Here is a 21,495-nt window from a genome sequence, read left to right as displayed (position 1 = left end):
AAGTAAGCTTACATGACGTATAAATATTCGGTCTATCCCCAAGGGACAGGAGAGACAAATAAAATTTTTAAGAGAACATAAATCTACAATTTATTCTAGATACCGAAAACCTTCAGAAGTGAGCTCAATCAAAGATTCCGTGAGATTGAATAAGGAGAAACAGTCCTTGATTTCGAAAAAAATTCTGAAAAATAAGAGGAACAGTCCATGCCCTGTCGTGGGTAAGGAAGTGTTGTTACCAGTTTCTTCACGGTAATTATATGACGGACAGTTGGAAGATCCCCTATTGCAACCTGAAGTTAATAACGAGACGAAGCAGAGATCGATCAGTTATTCTACAGGCGTGAAGAGGTACCACAGAGCTCGAGGACTAATTTATCCGATTCATATAGTTTTGAACACGTGTCTTTTGAAAATGGTGCGAGTACTTCTCTTCCATTACTTCAAAGCGCAACGAATATTCTCCGATTCTCTTCAGCACACCTCTTTTGCCTCTACGAAAGATTATCTTTTCCTCGGTACTGGAGAAATGAAGGTGTTTGTTTACTCGCTCGAGCAACCGAACTTTCCTCTATTTTGCAAGTTTCCAATAATGTCAAAACCTGTCAAGTTGATTTGTAACGAGAAAGCCAAGTGCGTCGTGACAATCGAGAGGACATTCCGACGAAGAAACTCAGTAGGTAGTAAAGTAAACGTTCAAAATCACTCTCGCGCTTACTTTAACTGGTTCAAGGCAAACCCTGACGAGGCAGTGCGGACTTATTGGGCGGGACATTCTCATTATCAAAGGCAGGAATCAGATAGAAAGTGCAAAGATTTTCTAGCTTTGGAGATTTCCACCCAGTTTAATGTCACAGCTATTTGTTGCTGCCCAACAAGTGGTAACGTTGCCATTGCAGGCGCGAAAAAAGTGAGTTTGTTCAGGTGGAGTGGTAGCCTTTCATATGGTGGCACAGATGTCAGTTCAATGCATCACGATCTGGTACATTTCCTTGACATTGAACCCAGTATGATTGTGAAAGAAGTCGAACTAAGTGACTGTTACCTCGCTGTGAGGTCAAATCTTGATGTTCAAGTCCTCAAGCTTGTGTTTACAGTTGATCAAGATTCTTTGTCATCAAGCAGAAGTGGGAAAAGTTCAAGTTCGGGAACAACTCAACAGAATAGGTATTAGACAAGTACAGGGGGCAGAGGCTGATGTACATAGCACAGAGCTGTCAATAAGGCTGTTTAAGGAAATGCCTCACCCTCCCTTCTTAACCATTTTACTCTCAAGATCTGACTGTTAATTCTTTCCTCTAATTGTTATACATTTTCTTGTACATTAGTTTCAAGTATTTGGTTTTACATCAAGAATGACAACTTCTAGCTGATAAGTTTGCATATTCTCATTACCTGTTTGCTGGATAATGTATGGATACCATAGGGAGAAATTACATCTTAATCACTTCTGGGAGTTAAAGGGGCAATTAATGGTAAGAGTAATCTGATGTAGATGATTAAGAGAGGATAAACATCCAGGCCAAGATAGGATAGTGTTCTCTCACTGAGCTCGTTTAACCCAGAATTATTCAATAAGATGAATATGATAAGATCTATGATTAAATATGATGAATGGATTACCAAGAAAGTACTAGGGGAAATTTGGCACAATGTTAGAAGTTTCTTTGGTTAGGGTGGGTTCCTTTTTGATTGGGAAGGGGTGGAAATCTTTTTTTTGGACAAACTGGCATTTTTGACTCCTTCAGGGCATAAGGAAAACAAATTTTTGTTATAATACAGAAGTTTCTTTGATAAACCTCAGCAACTTATGCCACTTGCATAATAAAGACTTCAAAAGGAGACGTCATCACATGGCCTGTCTACCTTGCTCTTTCTAAGTGAATAGAAATAAGATAAAAATCCTTGTGTTGGGGCATTACCTGTTACATGTCAGTGGTGTGAGAAAAGCTGGAAAAAGTAGTACTGACTTTCATAGGATGAAATGCTAAATAAATTGAAAGTCTCACAGAAAAGAAACTTTTTTGCTCTCAGTGATAATGCATGGACCCCTTTGCACCTGGTGGGTCTGTTGTAACCTTGAGCCAAATATTTCCCAGTTGGGTCCTCCCTCCAGGTCACATAACTTGTGTTGGTCGCTGTTATTGATTCAGAGGCGTATATTTTACTCCTAGGGCCACAACATCCCTATGGGAATTTGAATCCTTGCTCCAGCTTACAGAACAAATCCAAGAGGAACCAAAAGATGACAACTGTGTTTTGTGGTCCTTTGATGATTGCTCACCATTATTGTCTTCAAATCAGCCACTAGCTGTGAAATCCAAAGAGGAAGTTATGTTTCCATCGGTGAGAAAAGAAAAGGTTTACAAAGACTTCTTACCAGATCCCAAGGAAATCTTAGGACCTATGTCAGAGGTACCTGGGCACCCTGTGACTGTGGCATTTGGAGGGCTCTATGGAGTTGGTTTTGCTGTGGACGGGTGCATGTCAAGAGTGAAAGGAATTACTATGCTGTACCGCAGATTTAGAGTGGAACAGCTTAGTAATGAAGGCAATGATTCTGCCACACTTCACACATTACAACTTCTTCCAACGTATACTCAAGGTAGAATAAATTATCTAGTAAACTCTCTAAAGCAGTATGAATAGGGCACTGGACTGTTGTGCGGGAGGTCGAGGGTTCGAGCCCCGGCCGGACCAACACTCAAGGTCTTAAAACAAGTGAGAAGAATATGCTACCTTTCTATATCAAGAAATGGTTAGATACTCTCTAGTCTTCTCGGATAGGGACGAATAAATGGAGATCATGTCTCCTGCAGGGTTAGGGGTAGGAGACGCTAATTTTCCATGCATGAGATTACTGTGTGATGGATGTCCTCCCCTGGGGTGGTAGTTGGGTGGGAATTGGCCCTGAAAAGCCCCCATGGGGAGTGGTCAATTAAGATATGTATGTATGTATGTATGTATGTATGTATCACTGTATATATATGGAATAAGAAACTTATGTATGTATATATGGAATAAGAAACTTATGTATTGTATATATGGAATAAGAAACTTATGTATGTATGTATGTAATTATGTATGTATGTATGTATGTATGTATGTAAAGCACTCTTTTTTTTGATGACCAAAATTTTTCCTCATGGTGACCATTTTATATTTAAAGGTGGGCAAAAGGCACATTTTTGGAAAAATGATCCAAGAGCTCTGTTGTCTCATGCTTGTGTTAAATTGAATTTTGTTTTTAGGAATATCTCACATAAAAGAGATGCAAAGATCTCCTTTAGTTCCAAGAACTCTCTGTGACCCGACCATGTGTGGTATGTGTTGCCTTATCTCTGGTCCTAAAGAAGGCTTCCTGTATGACGTGTTTGATACCTGTAACCTTTTGTCTTATTACAAGTACACCACGGATACAGTCAGTGTTTCCATCTTCAGTGGTCTGCTTCATGCAATAACCAGACAGGGAATTGAAACTTACACTGTGCGCATTTATGCGGCTGCATCTGATTGGATCAGAAAGAATGCAGCTGAAGACATCCAAGTTGACAAGGGCTTAGGTGAGGAGCAAAATACGGTGAACAGTGTTGGGGAACAGGAAGAAAATTTTATGGAGAGAAAAGATGTTGAAGATTTGGCAGGTGAAAGTAGATCAAGTTTAGCCTCTGCTTCTGGGAGCACACAAAGTGAAGAGTTGCTTGAGACAGGCAAGGTCAATCAAGAAGTCAAAGAAAATGTAGAAGAAGGTTATAATGAACCTTGCATCCCAGAAAACATGCCATCTGCAGCAAGTGCATTTACCACAACACTTTCACATGCTGACAGCCCAGACTCCACAAACATTGTCTCTTCTGATAAAGGTACAAAAATCTTAGGGGGTGAAGTCCCCCCAGCAGGTTACAAGGAGGCAAAGGCATCACCTCCAGATATTAAATGGACTGTTGATGACGCTGGGCAAACACTTGTGAGGTTCACGTCAGGAAGAATTTCATCTCTGCATAAGGGGGCAATGACAGGTGATCTGAAACAGTTTGAAGAAACTGAACATAGTAATGATGGTACAGATGGTGAGCATGACAGTGAGGTCATGTGCACAAGAACCTTTGCATTTAGCAATCCAATGAATCGCAATACCAGCACTGGAGCTAAAGTGAGTGATGCTGTCTATCAAGCTGCTGTCAGTAAACTCTCCAGCAACAGTGGATGGCCTTTGCCTGTCTTTGACCTAGGAAGCCTAAGACAGGTATGATTTTGTATGGAAAATGTAGGTACTAAGTAATACAGTGATTCATCATTAATGTCAGAGCTTGTACCAGTTTCTATTGCTTGTAGAGAATACCACTCCACTCCCCCTCGCATGGGATGCTGGTGAACAAATGATTCCCCTAGTGTTTCTTGGAGATTCCCAGACAGTTTCACACACACAAAAAAAAAAAAAAAAGTCTTTTTATAGGATTACCCAATTACTGGTGAACCAGTAGTTTCCATTGTGGTCCTTGCAAACAAATGAAACAAATGGGCTAAATTGAACATAACATCATTAAGAACCCCAACTGGCCGGAGGCAAACCAGTTGGCTATTTACAAGCGGGGCCAAGGATCTGAACACAAGGCTACCGTGAAACAAATCTAGTGGTCAGGGTGGGACTCGAACCCGGGAGCAGCGGATTACGAGTCTGACACTCTAACCACTCGGCCACACTGCCTCCTACTCAACATGCTTAATATAGAGACCTTCAACAACTATTGTGGCAACAGCAATGAGAACCTGGCCAAACAGAATCTTTCAATGAGCCCATCAATAACTTAATTTTTGCATTTTAAAATTCGGCACATTTTCCTTGCAGTCTTCTACAAAACAACAATGTCAAATCACTAAAATTTGCTTGGCTTCAGAACAGGAAACTTGATGGTGATTTATTTACATTGGCATTTGGAACTAAGTGCTGCTTGCATATCTTATGCTGAAAATTAGGTCTAGCACCTTTAGAGATGGTAATTACATCCACCCCTTTGTGAAATTCCTAAGAGGAACATATTTCTTTTATCTATCATTGTTTTCCTTGGCATTGCTGTCCTGATTGCTCAAGGTCCTTATAGGTGGAGAGAAGCTCTGAAAGAGACATGTGTCTTCTTAAGGAACACACACAATGATCCAGCCAGGGCTTCAACCTGGACCTTTTTGATCTGGAATCCATTGTTCAATCCATAAAGGGATGGTGTCTCCCACTTACGAAATAATTGTTGACTATTTTTGGTTAGACAATCCATGTAATTACCAAATAGAATACCTAGTTCATAAGAGAGGTATGAGCTGGTGTTTTGTTAATATTTAAATTTTATAACATTTTTTTTTTCATACAGCGCTGTCCTCAGCCAACTCTAGACATCTGCTTGATTGGCATGTATCCTTTTACTGGATGTCAGTATGTGTCTGCCAGTGAAGGAAGTGTTGTTTTGTTTGCAAAAGGTGCACAGGATAACTTGCAAAGAAGCAAGAGGTAACAGTACTCTGATGCAAAATTCCAAATCTCTGAGACTGATTTAGCCATGTGAATTACAAATGCAGAGATTAGCAAGCAGACAGAGAGAGTCTGTTTAAAGCCAGGTTTAAACAACAGCGAACAAATAGACAGACAGACAGATGGTGCTGTCCATGTGTAAAGAGATAGACAGGCAGTTAGACAGACATACACGAAGAGATGACGGTTACTCAATTGCAATGACATTTGGGCAGACCGACAGAGAGCCTACCTTAAGCCACTTTAAAAGGATAGCTAACAGGTGGATAAACAGACATACAGACCAACAGGGGGATGGACAGACCACCATTCAAATAGATCAACAAACAGGAAGACAGATCAACAGGCAGAAAAACAAACCAACAGGGAGGCAGATAAACGAACAGGTAGACAGACAGACCAACAGAAAGACAGACAAACAGGTGCCATTGCAGTGGCAGGTTAAGAGAGAGGCACATAGGTAAATACACAGAGAGTTGCCAAACAGATTGACAATACAAATTAATTTGGCTATTTCAACTAAGTTGAAATTGTAAATTGGCCACAGTAAAGAGTTAAAAAGCTTTTTTTAAATGAACTCTTTACTGTGGCCAATTTACAATAACTTACTAGTTGACATAACCAAATTACCGTGTTACCCACCCACACAGCACCATCGTTTTTTGTTTAGAAACTTACCCCCTATATTCAGATCAACAGTACAGACCAACTGACAAGTTGACAAATGAACAAATGGATGGACAATCCCCTAGGTCAGACAAACATGCAAGTGGACACACAACAGATTTTTTAACATTTGGTTGTAGACTAGGTCATTATATGGGCAGAAAGAGTGACAAAGTTGATCCACCTGCATTCAAACAGAGAGACTTTGTAGGAAGATGGACAGAAGATATTCATTTACTAGTTAGATCAAAGGGCATTTGATAATACTTAAGAGACTTAAAGAACAGAGTAGTGACAGTCAAAGAGATGGACAGAGATGCTTTTTAGAGGCACTCTTACTAAATAAATGTATTTGGTAATATCTGCTAGAATTGCTCTTTTATGTATTGGTTGTTCTGAAATGAGTGTCAGCTGAGTGGAACAATTTTTCTTTGAAACACTGGGCACAAAATATCTAGCAAACTGTGAAGTTGGTCTTTGTCATAATTTCTTTGTGCAAAATCTTATTATTAGTTTTAAGAACAAACCATCAAGGCCTCTGAATGAACAAGGAGATAGTAAAAACCCTGACTGGACAGTGTATGTTCTCCAGAATATGGACCCCATTCAGCTTTACAAGGCAGTGGTATGTTGTACTTTATATTGATTTTCTCCACACTGTTCTCTGTATGTTTCCCAAGGTATTGATGATAATAATAATAATAATAATAATAATAATAATAGATTGTAAATTAGCAGTGGTATATTAGTATTAGTTGTATCTTAAATAATTTTCCATGCTAGCAAATAGGTTTTTATATTTTTTATAAGTGCAACGATGTTTAGTTTGATAGGTTACGCTGTGTGCCCTATGAAACTTTCTTTTCCTGGCATGCTGAAGTTCAATAAACTGTGTCATAATAATAATATATGTTAATTGAGGTTCCCCCCACCCTTTAGGGGATTTTCAGCCACAATGTAGACTAACTAAGTGCTTAAAAATCCCCACCAGCAGGAGGGAAACCAATGATCTATTTACACAGCGCAGCCAAGGAGTTGAACCAGGGGTAACCGAGAACAAATCCAGTGAATGGCAGGGTGGAGGACTTGAACCCGAGACACCGGATTACAAGTCCAGCATCCTAACCACTCGGCCATGCCGCCTCCTATTGATGAGGAGAATTTGTTTAACAATCAAGAGCTTCTTTAGTTGGGATCATTTGCTTTATTCTCATGACCTTGATCTTGATGTTTGATTCAAGAAGGGGGTGTTGTTAGGAGAAATGCGATTATGGTCACTCTTAGGGGTCAAGGAGTTGTGTGTGTCTGGCACAAGAACACAAGACAATGGCCTAGTCAGGTCTCAAACATGAACTTCTTTACTCAGAGTTTTAGCACATTAAATGTTAGGCCACAGCCCCCCCCCCCCCCCTGTATTAGGAGGCATGGTGGCCTCATGGTTCGTGTGCTTGACTCCGAATCAAGTGGTCTGGTTTCGAGCCTTGGCCAGGGACTTTGTATTGTGTTCTTAAGCAAGACACTTTACTCTCACACTGCCTCTCTTTGCCTAAGTGTTTAAATGGGTACCGGCAAATTTATTGCTGGGGGATAACCATGTGGTGGACCAGCATCCAATCCAGAGGGGAGTAGAAATACTCCTAGCTGCTTTATGTGACAGAAACTAGAGTTAAGGGCTAGCCTGCCTGGCCACTTAGCTCGTAAACAGACCTTTTTTTTACCTCCCTGTATTAGCATAACATAGTAATATTAATACAGTCAGTTGTTATGTATAACTTTTTTTCCATTTACAACTCCAGTTATCTTGGAGTATTAGAGCTTAAGATTCTTTCCCTTTTCAGATGCCATTAGCAAGTCGCTGCCAGAAGCACAATGCACAGGCATATTATCACCTTATTTGTGAGCAACACTTTTTCCTAAGAACGCTCTGCCTGGCAGATTCAGGTTCCAAAGATGACAAGAAGAAAAAGAAGCTTAAGAAGATACTCTGTGAGTCTGCTGCAAATTTGACGGAGGTGTTTTCAAGGTTAGTTTTGTGAGAGCTTGTGGAGGCGCGGTGGCCTCATTGTTGGTGTGCTCGACTCCAGATCGAGTGGTCCAGGTTTGAGGCCCGGCCAGGACATTGTGTTGTGTTCTTAGGCAAGACACTTTACTCTCGCAGTGCCTCTCTTCACCCAGGTGTATAAATGGGTCCCGGCAAATTAATGCTGGGGGTAACCCTGCGATGGACTGGCATCCCATCCAGGGGGAGTAGAAATACTCCTAGTCGCTTCATGCTACAGAAGCCAGAGTTAACCACTGGCCTGCTGGGCCACTAGGCTCGTAAACAGACTTTACCTATGTGAGAGCTTATTAAGAACTTTTTTTTCATCCTCAACTACATTGTATCTTATTTCTGGTATGTATTAAGCTTGTCACTACCCCCAATCAAATGGCCATGAGATTCCACCAGTCACTGACTGGAGGAAAACAAAACCAGTGAAGTCCTGAATTACACTCTGAAAATTGCTATTCAATCGTAGATATCTGCACCATGAATTGTAACAAATATTCAATATTGATTTTTACAGAATCACTGATGCCTCTAAGGATAGTATAGACTACTTTGCAATGTCTGGCTTAACTTTGCGAGACATTGTCGACAGGACTCACAAATCTGGACAGCCTGTAACAGAAGGCCTGATCCATTTCTTGGATGAAAATTTATTTGGGTCAGATAAACAAGTGAATGTGTCAGAGGTGAGGTTGATGAGTAAAAAACATATATTTTTTATTTTCCTAATACTTGCTGTCCATCTATGCAATGATTCTTAGCAAGAAATACCCACCCATTCTGCCCCAGGGGAGGAAATGCATCACACAGTAAACTCGTGCATGGGAAATTAATGTCTCCTGCCCCTAACCCTGCAGGAGACGGGACCTCCATTTATTCGTCCCTATCTGAGAAGACTAGAATATCTAACCATTTCTTGATGTTATAGAAAGATAGCATATATCTTCTCAATTATTTTAACACCTTAAGTGTTGGTCCGGCCGGGGCTCGAACCCTCGACCTCCCGCACAACAGTCCAGCGCTCTATCCATTGAGCTAACCAGGAGGCAGTTAGCTGAATGGATAGCTCATTATGTCTGTTGTCCTTAGCTTAGTATGTTTGTCCTTATCTTGAATCTGATGTGTGAAATGTAGGTGTCTAATGGTTAGTGTATTTCTGCACAAATATGAAGGTCAGGGTTTGTGGTTTCATTGGGTCATGGTTTTTTTTCTTGTGTTTCCTGCCTGTTGTCAGGGATTTTGGCAGCATTTCTTCAATTGCTTCTAATTTCTCTTTGCAATACCACCCCTAAATCACACATCATGGTCATGAGAATGGAAGAAACAATCATGAACTAAGGGCCCGTGAACCAGGGGCACCCTAGGTAGGTGAGATAACCTCCCCCCCTAGCCATGCTTGAAAAACAGCCTGATTTTACATACAATCTTTCAACCCTGATATCCGAGGGTGAGGTTGCTAGCACACCCAAGTTTAGACTGGGTTACCCCACCTTGAGATGGTTACATAGCAAATTGCAACCCTGGCTGACAGGGCCACCCTACCCAACAGACTGGGCAAACCACCAAGGTAGGTTGCCACACCTATTATGTAAAAGCAACCAAGGTGAAATAAGAGATTATATGGACAGGCAGGTTACCCCTAGGTAGGCGGGTAACATCATCCATCCGTGTTCCCCCACCTTCATGTGAACAGGCTCTAAATAAGCTTTGGATTGTAATGCAAAGTCTCCATATAACTACAATGGGAAATGTATAGAAAACAGTATGGAGAAGTTACGTACTGTTGTTAGGGTGTAGGTTGTCAAGGGTTATCAAGGAATTTTTTTTATTTTTCTCTCAGAATATTGCCAAAAAAATTTTCAAGCTCTATGCCAAAGGTAAACCAGGTCGAGTAGCAGAGATTATCCTGATGTCATCTCTGAGTGGGTTTTCATCAGGTTTGTCAGACTAAATTAATTGGATTAATTAGAGTAACTGAAGAATAATGGTTCACATTTGCATCTTAAGACTCTTACTGTGTTGAAAATATACAAAAAGTGTTAATACTCTTTCACAAAAAGGAGAGAGTGAACACAAGATTTGTATACAGATTGCGGTGTTTTGTTCATCGTTCTTCTTTGTCATTCCTACTTAATCCATCTTTTAGAGGTTGCAAGACTGATGGGATTCACAAGAAGAAATAAAAACCTTTTGTGTCTGTTGTTTTAATCTTAAAATTGTGTTACACCGAGTATCAGTCATGTCCTCTTCCCCCCTTTACCTCTAAAACGACCAGAATTTAGGTTCCCCTCTAATTCTGTTCCGTCAATCATTAAACTTACATTCTTCATCTTATATCTGATGCCCTACCCTGTTAGGTTTGTTATGTGGCTCGTCTTTACCTTTAGGAGAATAATTATAATTGTGTACAGATCTCTGTAACTTTTAGGAGTAGTTGATGCAAGATTCAGCATTGTTCAAAAATTAATAGACTAAGTATAAGTTTTCCCTGTTTAGAGACAGCATTAGCTGCTCTCGAAGATGTGAAGAAAACACAAACCGAGAAGGGCTGTGCTTACAGGTTGGTGTTCCTGTGGTAAATCTAACCTCCTGGTGGACTTCTTTTGTTTTCTTTTCATTTCTGTATGATCAGATAGATGTAAGGTAGAAACCTGTATTTGAAAAGGGTTTTTCATTTTTCTCTAAATAAAAAGCAGAATTTACCAAAGACCCAACCAATTAAGTGAGGATTAAAAAGAAAAAAGAAAAAAAAAAGAAAAAAAAACACAATCCTTGTCAGATTGACAGAATGAGTGAAGAGTGAGCTGGTGTAACATTTTTTGAATAAGGAAGAGGAATGATTTGCATAATTGAATTAATGATGGCTTGTTGTTAATTTAGCTTATCACCATTGGATAACGTGGTGCGAGCTGTGCTTTATCTTCATCAGTGTGAACCTGATCATGCCCAGGCTGCCCTCTTCTCTATTCCGAAGGTACATGTGTACAAGAGATGAATTGTAGGAAACTTTGCAGACTTCACAGAGTTACAAACTCTCTCTCAGTACTATATAAGTTGAATAATGCATGTATTTGTGTTGATGATGTCACTATAAACAATTTTTTAGGTTTTTTTATCGTATAATAATTATTTATAGCAAATAGATTGTAGGTTGCCATGGGTCTGTTCATTTTTTTGTTTTGTTTTTTTTTTTTTTCATCAAAATAGATTCCATGTTCTGTTTATAGTAATAAATCACAGAAGACAGCAAAATGTGGTAACAGCATCAGTGACACACTTGGCTGGGCTCCCTGTGCCACTCTTTTTGTTCTTACCACATTTTGACGTCTTCTGGGATCTGTTATGGAACAGTCACACAGTAAAATGGAATCGAGTTGTTAAGCAGTAATTTGCTTTGTTATAGACCAGGGCACCAATGTCAGATATGGACAAGAAATAATTTTGTATGTAGCTTAGGAAAGCAGGTGATAGTAGTATTCAGTAACTCTCATGCCAATGGTCGCAGAAAAGAGTTACCGCTACATGGATATCAACACAGTACTAAGCTATAGAACTGAAAGGACTTTATGAAAGAAGTGCTCAGCAGGGTTCAGCTTAATGATCACACACTGTTAGGGTTTCATTCAAAGATGCGAGAGTAGAGTCAGCTTGTACAATATACCAAATGGTGTCTTGTAAACCTGTTATGCTGTAGCTTTCATAAGAATGGTTCAAGACCAGGGTTTCAAGCTGAGATTGAAATTTAGAAACAGTTTCTTCTACATTTTTTTTTATTTAAAACAGAAAATGCTTGTTGAAGTTCTGACCACTCACTTTTACTTGTTACATGACGATGGAACTCACTTTACTCCGCTAGCACAGGTAAGAATGTTTTGATCGGTAATGGACATAGGATGAAGTGAATTCCAATTCAATCCATAATCATGTGAATCATTTACAAAATCAAACATCCCCAAAGCAGGAGTGTGAGTTGTTAATCACACAGGCGACTTCAGACAGAATTAGATTACTGATCTTGACAAAATTGGAGAAACAAAATACCTGTTGGTTGAATGTATGTAGTCTTAGATGAAAACAATAGTAGCTATGATAGCAGTATCAGCAAATAAAATGTTCATACAGTGTCCAAGTACACTAACATGTAAATTGTCATGATATCAAATCAGAGTGCTGAAACCAGAGAATTATTATGATGTCAATTAATTAGTTAAATTATATGTGACTTATTATGCGATGATATCAGTGAACTATTAATAATACTTGGTACAAGTATGGAATCAGTCAACTTTATTTTTGGCTTTCAGGTCATGAAGTGACTACTGTTAAAGTGCACCTAACCCCTAAATTTTTTTTTTCGTTTAAAAGAATCTTCATGCTTTGGTGAGTATCTCTTCGAAAAAATTTTTGAATTTGGTCAAATCCTTGAATTTTTGTGCCCCGTTGAGGTACGGAAAATCGCATTAAAATCACCGCCATTTTGACTCACGACCGCGTTTCAAGGATCAAGAGTCTGGCGACTAATGTGACGTCACTTCGAGAACCCGGCAATCTGTATTTCGCTCCATTTTGCACAGTTCACTGGTTATGTTTGGAAGGTTAGATCGATATTGGTCGCAGATGTATGCCGCAGGATGAATCTAGTGCTAGAAAAGCTTTCGCAGGTCGACGACTGGCTGAGAATTCCTTGAGCGTCTTCTCGAAGTGACGTCACAAGTCTACTCTGCCCAGATCTCCGTTTACGCGGTCGTGGTCCTTTCGGATGTCGACTTTAACAGCGCATTAAAAAAATGAGGGTTTAACCAAATCCAACAATTTTATCGAAGAAATACTCACCAAAGCAGGAAGATTTTTTTAAGTGAAAAAAAATTTAGGGGTCAGTTGCACTTTAATTTTACAAGATGAAACGAGAGATGTTGATAAACAGTGTCTTCTATGTGCCTTGTTTTAGCTTTTACGCAAACATCAACCTAAGCTGTTTGTAGAGGTTCTGCTCAACCTTCATGATAACAAAGCCTTGTCTGTGGAAACCCTTCTCAGTTTATTTGGGGTAAGTTAACCTGCTGCCTCACTTAAATGGAAGGCAGATGCCCAGGGTATTGACTAGCCTCCTCTGTACATGTGTTGAACTTGTCCCTAGATTGGGTATTGCTCTCATCGTAAACCAGGAGTGAACCCCATTTCAGGCATCCAACCCAGGAGTGAGCTGCATTTCAGGCATCCATTTGCAGTAATAATTGATCAGTGAATGGAAAAAATGATCATGGGGAAAATTTGGGGAAAAAAACCACAGCTGCGAAGCCACTCAGGACTGCTGAAAAACAGCGGCTACAAAGCTGCTTTAGAAATTGAAAAATTTAGGACAACATGAGAGCCCACACTTGTGAGATGACCATCCACTAAAAGACAAATGAGTAAAAGGGGTAAGTTTCTAAAGAAACTATGGTGCTGCATCGGTGGGGATAACAAGGTAATTTGGTAATGTCAACTAAGTTGAAATTTGCTCTGACGAAGGGCTAACGCTCGAAACGCCAGCTTTTTAACTCTTTATGGTGGCCAATTTACAATTATTTCAACTTAGTTGATATTACCAAATTACATCGACTACAAGAGCCTGCTAAGTTTGTGGCTATGAACTGAGTTCAATTGTCATTCACCTCAAAGTTATTTTCATGTCCTCTGTTTTTGTAGCGTGTTAGTTGTATTATTGATTGCTCCTTTTCGTATGTGTCATTTTTTCAGACCAGCAGGCCGGATGCAAACCAGAATGAACTGGCCATCGAGTTCATGGAGACTTTACTAAATGGTGTGTAAGTGCATTGGCCACATTATTTATTTTTAAACTGCCCTGTTGAAATACAGAGTTAGGTTCATACTTCCTAATTGCCACAGTTGTATGAAAACATTGCCTTGTCAAATGCAAGATTTTTTTACGAGACTTCTATCACCATTCTATCACCATTCGCTCCATTCTATCACCATTCGCTCCGACGAAGGGCTAATTAACGCTCGAAACGTCTTTAATAATCGTAACGGTGACCAATTTACCAATTTCAACTTTGTTGATATATTCAAATTATTTCTATCAGTAGCATCTGATACAATTACACAACAGCTTTTCCTTATTGTCATTTCAGACAAAAACAGGTTGGACTCATTTAGTGCAACAGCGGTGAGTAGGAATACTCTCCGTAGTCGTTTGTAACCCATTTCACTCTTACTAGTAGTTTTCAGTCTCGTATAATTTGAATCGGAAAGAAGACTGGTGTTTTGCAGTTTTTGCTAGGGGAAAACGAATCAGATCTTTTTTCCTGGTATTATAATTATGGAAGTGTCTAGAGAATTTGAATTCGTGTAGCAAGTATTCTGGGGCTAGATTGTTAAGGCATTTATAGACTAACAAACAGTTTTGATGGCTTCTGCGCGCCTGTAGGCTGGGCCATGAAAACGTGAAATGCAACTCGCTCTCTTTAATTTTCCTACATTCCTACATTGCTATCACTTCTGAGCTAGAAAGCGATTTATACGTTGGATAGCGTTACCCACCCTCTGTACAACTAGGCTGTGGTCTATTAGGCACCAGTTTAGTGTAGTTAAGTTCGATTTAGTCTACTACAAGTTGGTCGCCTGTCATTTGGTTAACCCATTTTTTGTCGATTTAAGAGTAATTAAAAGATCGTATAGTGTGGTCTAGCTCTGTCTCTTCCTCGCTTACAAAGTTAAGTGTACAGTCAAAGTTAAGTGTACAGCCATATTTCTCGTCTAGTTTAGACTAGATGATTAAAGGCTGATAGTTCGCTCCGACGAAGGGCTAACACTCGAAACGTCAGCTTTTATAATCGTAACGGTGGCCAATTTATCATTTCAACTTTGTTGATATATTCAAATTATTTAGTTTAGACTAGGCTAACGCTAGTTAGACGGCCAGGGGTAACACGAGTTTTATTAAACATCTTCTAATGAATAGCCATCCTCGTGCACTTATAATATATTTTCATATTCCAGATCCCATTATCTCGGATTTACCTGGAGAGAATTGAAAATAAGCAAAGGAAGCGTCAAGCTTCCATTTCTCATCAACATATTGTAAGTTTGATGTGTGCGAATTTAGCATGTTCGAAGGTTACTCAGGTACGGCAATTTTGAAGAAAAAATCCTTGAAATGACCTGTCGGTCGATTGTCAGCTAAATGTCGGCCAACGTTTGGCCAATAGTCGACCAACAGTCGGTCGACTGTCAGCTTAATGTCGGCCAACGTTTGGCCAATAGTCGACCAACAGTCGGTCGACTGTCAGCTTAATGTCGGCCAACGTTTGGCCAATAGTCGACCAACAGTCGGTCGACTGTCAGCTTAATGTCGGCCAACGTTTGGCCAATAGTCGACCAACGGTCGGTCGACTGTCAGCTTAATGTCGGCCAACGTTTGGCCAATAGTCGACCAACGGTCGGTCGACTGTCAGCTTAATGTCGGCCAACGTTTGGCCAATAGTCGACCAACGGTCGGTCGACTGTCAGCTTAATGTCGGCCAACGTTTGGCCAATAGTCGACCAACGGTCGGTCGACTGTCAGCTTAATGTCGGCCAACGTTTGGCCAATAGTCGACCAACAGTCGGTCAACTGTCTGCCGACTAAAGGCCAACAGTTCACACTTGTTGGCCAACAGGCGGCCGACAGTCGATAAGGTGTCGGAGATGTGCTGGTAAGTTGTCGGTTGCAATATTATCGCGCTGTTGATTATTGATCTTGGGTGAGTATAGACGCTACAGTCGATAAAAGGGAGCATTTCTTCACAATCACTTAAGGTACAGCTGAATGTGACTGCCAGAAGAGGTTAAATAACGGTATTCTGGAGTGTTCAGTGTCTGTTGGAAGGAAAAAAGATTGGAGAGATGAAAGTGCCAATATTGATCGTAGCGTGCTAATGTACAAGTTCTCTGTCGTAGTAAAGGGAACTTCCCCCCCCCCCCCCCTGTCCCCACTTAGGCGATTGGTCCCTAGGTTTTAGCTTTCATGAACACTTTTTTCGGTTTATTTTTAGCCGAAAGGAGAAGGACATTTTGGAACTCGACACCCATGGCTCGACAAGCTGTCTCCTTTTCAAGGTCAGGAAGTCAAATCCTTTTGTGTTTTAGTTATTTCAATCTTTCATTGCTGGTTTCAGTTACAGCACCCTCTACTGTTTAGGTGCATGTCACTGATTTTAAAAATCTTGGAAATTAATACATCCTGCTTTGAAGAGAACCAACGCAAGATTGAAGATATTCTGTAGAAGAGGCGTAATTTTGGCTAGCAAGTGCTCAGTGTTTTCTTGGTGAAAATTATAGCTGCCTTCTTTGAATTTTAAGCTGGGGGCTGGGGAGAGAAAGAAAGTTGCACCAGGAAGGAGTGGGGAGGGGGATGGGTCAACACAAACTACAGTGTCCTGTAACTTTCCCATCTCCCCTCCCTTATTCTAAACTAAACATGGTCGGTCGAATAAACGGTCGTAAGCTTGTAACGTTAACTCTTTCGCCCTAAAAAGACGCCAACATCGTATGCTAAGGATCTTGTTGAGGTCCTTATACCTTTGGTGCCCTCTCTGCCCACCGTCCAATTTTACACTGAATCAAACCTGGCCGGTCGAATAAACGATTGCGAGCTTTCAACGTTGAGTCGCCCTAACAAGACATTGCAGACTAGACCGACGATAAATCAATTATATCAATTCTTAGCCACGACTGAGGCTTACTAGGTCTGTTTTGTTCTGTTGTGTTTCAGGCGCCTTGTGTCTTCCCGGACTCCCAGGCTGCCCTTGCTCCAAGCCAGTCTCGCCTCAGGCCTCCCCGCAGTTGTCCCGATCTTCCTCTCGGTTTTCCAATTCTTCCCGACGATCAGCTAGCAAGGGTTCTTACCTTTCTGTTCCGCGTGGTGTAGACTCGACCGCGAGCCCTTATGAGTGTTCTTGTTGCTGCTGTAACGAAGATTTAATAAAAATCCAGGTGCGAGCTTTATTGAGTTTTGTACAACCAAAACCATTACTTCCAGTTAAACTAGACAGTCAAACGGTGCACCAATTAGCCTGGTGCCAAGCGCGGGAAAATTCACGTGGCCGAGTCGTGACTGGTCTTACTCCTGTATCTGATTGGTTGGGTTGGTGGCGTCATAAGTTTTTTCTTTATCCAATCGTAAAGCATATTTCTTTATGACCAAGGGCTTCAATACGAGTCAAAAGCGTCTCTATTTTGAAATTTCCTCCATTTTCTCATTTGTCATATGTATTTATGTTTCAGGCGCTGTTGTGCTCCAAGTATGTCAGCAGTGAGTTGGCTGATTTTGTCTTGGGTGAAATAGAAGGTCAAGCGATAAGAAAGGATAGAACTTCCCTACTGCTTCTTTGTCTGCCACATGTGGAACGACACGCTGAGGTAAGAAAAACATTTTTGAGGAGCTGATGCATCATTTGTGGTGGTGCCATTTTTCCAGCAAAATTCTAATAACTCTGGTTTCTTTTTCTCTTTCCAATTGTTGTAGGCTATGGCCATTGTTTTGGACGAGTTTCCCATGATAGCCTTACCTTATGCTTTGCATTACTTTGGTCAGAATGTGGAGAAGGTAAGTTTGCCCGGCTGAAGATGAAGAAGTCTCAACGCAAAATTTGCTCATTGCATCCCTTTTAAAGTTGAAATAATCTCCTTTCTTTTTAAAGCTCTATCAGTAATCAGTAAGATTTATCAATTCTTTTTTTAAATGTTTTTCAAAACGTTAGTAATAGCGTTGTTTTCCTTTATCTAGTGGTCTCAACTGGTGCAAACCTTACTAGACATGTGTAAAGAAGAAACAGACAGCGACTATTCAGAGTCAAGGAAGGAGGCCATCGTGGCAGTCCTGAAAGGTGCGAATAGGCCATTTTACAGTTGTACTTAGTTTCCAAGCCTTTCATTTGGAGTGAGGCTGAATGTGACCTTGTCGTGATAGAGACCTGTATCTAGTTAGCATGATAACAAAGTGATTTACATTTGAAAGGCGGTAAGGTTTGTATCATAACAAGGTCACCCTAAGCCTCTCTCCCGTTAAAAGGCTTGGCAACCAAGCACACAACTGTAAAATGGACTATTTAAATTATATGTATTTTTGTCAAAATATGTGTCTGTAAAGTTTCTAAATGTACTGTAACGTAGCCATCTCATTCTTTGTGTGTTTCTTAAGAACACAGTTAAGTCCAGTCGGTCTGAAGATCACCTGAGTAAATTTTCTGAGCAGCCACCCGTACCCTTTTGCCGTACTTCGCTGTCGGTAACTTATTTTGAAATGTTTGCCTGTTTTCCAGCTGAATGTTCCCACGTTTGTTACTAGGTGAATGTTTCCTCGCCCGTTATTACCAATTTAAACGTTTTCCCGCACAATTACCAACATACTCTCCCGCGCTCATTACTAGTTCCATGCTTCACCACATTCATTACCGGTGCAATATTTTCCCGCCCTTTTTTATCGCTACCAATCACATGCCATCGCATGATTAGTACCAGCCACAATGTTTCCCGCATTTCCTCTTGTTACATGTTCATCTAAATATGGTGTGTGCCTTGTGGCCAAAAAGAAAATAGTTTCGTCTGGTCTTGTGACGTGAAAACAACAAGGCTCTATGTTATTTTTTTATTTTTTTTTTCTAACGCAGGGACCCTCGAGCAACTATGTTCAATAGTGACCCCACGGGAGTTCCTGAAACTGTTACCAAGCGACGGATGTCTCGGATTTTTCCTCCCCTATCTACAACATTGTCACAGACGTTGTGCGTCAGGCGCCGTCAGCGAGAGACTGGCGACAACAAGACATCTAACAACGTGAATAACTGTTAACAGAGAAGAGCTGGACTCATATTCTCCATACTGTTCCCTATACATTCTTAAGGTGCTGACAAGGCGAATTCGTTTAACAATCAAGATTATCTCTAGTTGGTGATCATTTCCTTTATTCTCCTGACCTTAATTGTGTGATTTAGGGGTGATATTGTAAGGAGAAATTAGATACTAGTCATTTTTAAGGGGTAAAAGAGTTTTAGATGGTTCGCAAGGATTTCGAACACTAGTAAATCGAATCAAAGAGCTGACGTTTTACAAAGAAATGTTCAAGATAAATTGTTCTTTATTCAGGTGGCTTCGCTTATAAATAACAACCCAATTCGTAACGCGATTTCTTACCACATCGGAGAATAATAAGCAATTATTGACTGGTCCGAATAGAAACGGTGAGCTTTGTTTCCCCGAGACCCTAGTAATATTTACTCTTTCTTGTTAGGTATTTATTAGGTGTTTTGTTATACCTCCCGACTCAAAAATTAGAAAAAAACCCTCATGTTTTCATTGATCACGTGCGTTGTCTCCCCCAGGGAGTTGTTGAGTTTTGACCCATAGCGCGTGACACGTTTTTCTCCAATCAGTAACACGTAGGGAGATATAACAGCACTACCCATAACCATTACAATTTCCTCAAATGTGATTGGTGCATACACTGCGTGACTTTTCACTAATCGAATAGTTGGTTGTAATCGGACAACTTTATTCAGACTAAGTCCGCTCAGCTAAATCCACCAATCGCAAAATTGATCAACATAACCATAGAAAAAAAACACTTATTCTTAAAAAAGCTGGTTAACTTCCAAAATAGAGGAATTTTTTACTTCAGACATTGTCTCTACCGGAGATATTTTTCCTAAATACATTTGTTTTTGTTGGAAATTGAAATGCTTATGATTTATTGGTAACAGGACTTCGTATCGTTTTGTAATCATACTCGTGATTGACAAATCGGACTCCCTCTTCGCGGTCGTCCAATTTTGTTAATCAGTTGTATGATAGTAGCAATGGTTGTCTGATTACCGACCGAATTGGACTCCGCTCGTCCTATTACCATCATAAATTATGCTTCACACTGAACGCGAGAAATACATAGCTTACGAAACAAAACCTCAAATTTTTATAGCCAACTTTTTTACCGCCAATCTAAACAAAATTTACAGAAGTTGAAATACTTATTAGGTAGAAGTTACCTTCTACAGGCAATTTTTGATACCTGCGATACTCGTGAATTTTAAGGAAGAAAAGAGCATATGGAAAAAAAAAAAAAAAAGATTTTGCTATTTTTAGACAAAGTGAAGGGTATTAATAGAGGTGGAAATTATTTTTAAAGAAAGAAAACATTTTGATTATACACGTCCCCTGGTCAGTTGCACTTTATAACATAACCAAAGTAAAGCGCGCGCTCTGATTGGTCAATTTAGCGTCCCTCATTTGCCCATGGGTGTACGCTGCTGACGTGAGCAAATGCAAAGACTATTTTTCCGCGCGCGCTTGTTTTTTTCTGGTCACGTAAGATTTGTTAAATAAAAGAGAACTCTTTAGCTACAATGTATCAATGTTATGTTATAAAACAAATGGTAAACACCACAGTGTACACTATTGAGTTATGGATGCACTTGGGAGGTTTGCTAAGCACTCAAGAAGCTAGAGTCGCTCTCGGCTATCGCCTCGAGCGACTATTACGCTTCTTTCGTGCTTAGCAACCTCCCGCGTGCATCCATAACTCAATAGTGTACGCTGTGGTGTTTACCAATTGTTAACTAGCGACAATTTTAAGGGTTTCAATTTCGAAATGAAATGAAAAGATTTCAAATCTCACTCTCCCGAGTAGAGTTAACCTTTTTTTTTTTTCCTATTCCCACTCTGTTGTTCCTGGAGGCTTAGATGTCAAATCATAAAGAACTCGTGAAATTCCTTGTACTTCTTGTAAAGATGTAACCATTTCATTCAAAACCTGAGAAAAAGAAGTAAAATATTAATCGATCCCTGAAATAAGAAAACTAACGAAAAATCTAAAATTTTACTCGCCCATGCTGTTGACACAGGATAGACTACGAGCGATCTCCTCTTCTCGGCGAAGAAAAATTGACATCGGTGCACCGCGAGCGCCTCACTCCCAGAGTCCTTGTCGGCGCACGCGAGCGAGGGTTCACGTACGTTTCTCATATCCCACAGTAAACGCAAGGCCACGACAGACCTATTTCTCTATCAACTGAATGTCGCGGTTGCCCAGACTGCTCTTATTTAGCAGTTTTTCCAGTGATTTAACTGGAAAACTCACACCATCGTCCCAACGCTTTGTCACTCGTCCCAAATCTACCACCCGTCCAATATGCGATCTAATAGTTGCGGCGCTGAATCTCGCGCTTAAAAGCACAAACTACCGCCTACAAGGAGGCTACGTAATATTCATCTTCGCTCT

The 21,495-nt window shown here is 40.3% G+C and overlaps 2 protein-coding genes across 2 annotated transcripts in view; one reads left to right on the top strand and one right to left on the bottom strand.

Annotated features, from left to right (window-relative positions):
* The first annotated feature begins 130 nt into the window (after positions 1-130).
* On the top strand, positions 131-20,621 carry LOC111327122 (uncharacterized). The gene is made up of 21 exons (XM_022931228.2): positions 131-1,167; positions 2,175-2,605; positions 3,252-4,246; positions 5,367-5,503; positions 6,704-6,815; positions 8,029-8,213; positions 8,758-8,926; positions 10,081-10,177; positions 10,737-10,800; positions 11,121-11,214; positions 12,024-12,101; positions 13,189-13,287; positions 13,980-14,043; positions 14,375-14,409; positions 15,243-15,323; positions 16,277-16,340; positions 16,996-17,216; positions 17,508-17,642; positions 17,749-17,829; positions 18,010-18,109; positions 18,893-20,621. Exons 1-21 carry the CDS (start codon positions 416-418, stop codon positions 19,060-19,062), a joined length of 4,164 nt encoding a protein of 1,387 aa, XP_022786963.2. The 5' UTR covers positions 131-415; the 3' UTR covers positions 19,063-20,621.
* Positions 19,342-21,495, bottom strand: part of LOC111327160 (GMP synthase [glutamine-hydrolyzing]) — a 17,235-nt gene continuing 15,081 nt past the window's right edge. Inside the window, exon 17 of the mRNA XM_088729410.1 lies at positions 19,342-21,027. Within this exon, the coding sequence (XP_088585536.1) occupies positions 20,926-21,027 (102 nt within the window). The 3' untranslated portion in view covers positions 19,342-20,925. The remainder of the gene's footprint in view (positions 21,028-21,495) is intronic.

This window comes from Stylophora pistillata, chromosome 8 (genome assembly GCF_964205215.1).
Source record: "Stylophora pistillata chromosome 8, jaStyPist1.2, whole genome shotgun sequence".
NCBI classification, from domain to species: domain Eukaryota; kingdom Metazoa; phylum Cnidaria; class Anthozoa; order Scleractinia; family Pocilloporidae; genus Stylophora; species Stylophora pistillata.
Note: the sequence above shows the minus strand (reverse complement) of the source record. Positions and strands in the feature narration are given on the sequence as shown.

Excerpts from the sequence above, each read along its gene's own strand:
- LOC111327122 (XM_022931228.2), top strand. The coding sequence starts at position 416 with ATGGTGCGAGTACTTCTCTTCCATTACTTCAAAGCGCAACGAATATTC. Across the intron at positions 2,606-3,251 it reads TCTTCCAACGTATACTCAAG|GAATATCTCACATAAAAGAG; the intron begins GTAGAATAAATT and ends TTTTGTTTTTAG. Across the intron at positions 17,643-17,748 it reads ATGTGGAACGACACGCTGAG|GCTATGGCCATTGTTTTGGA; the intron begins GTAAGAAAAACA and ends CAATTGTTGTAG.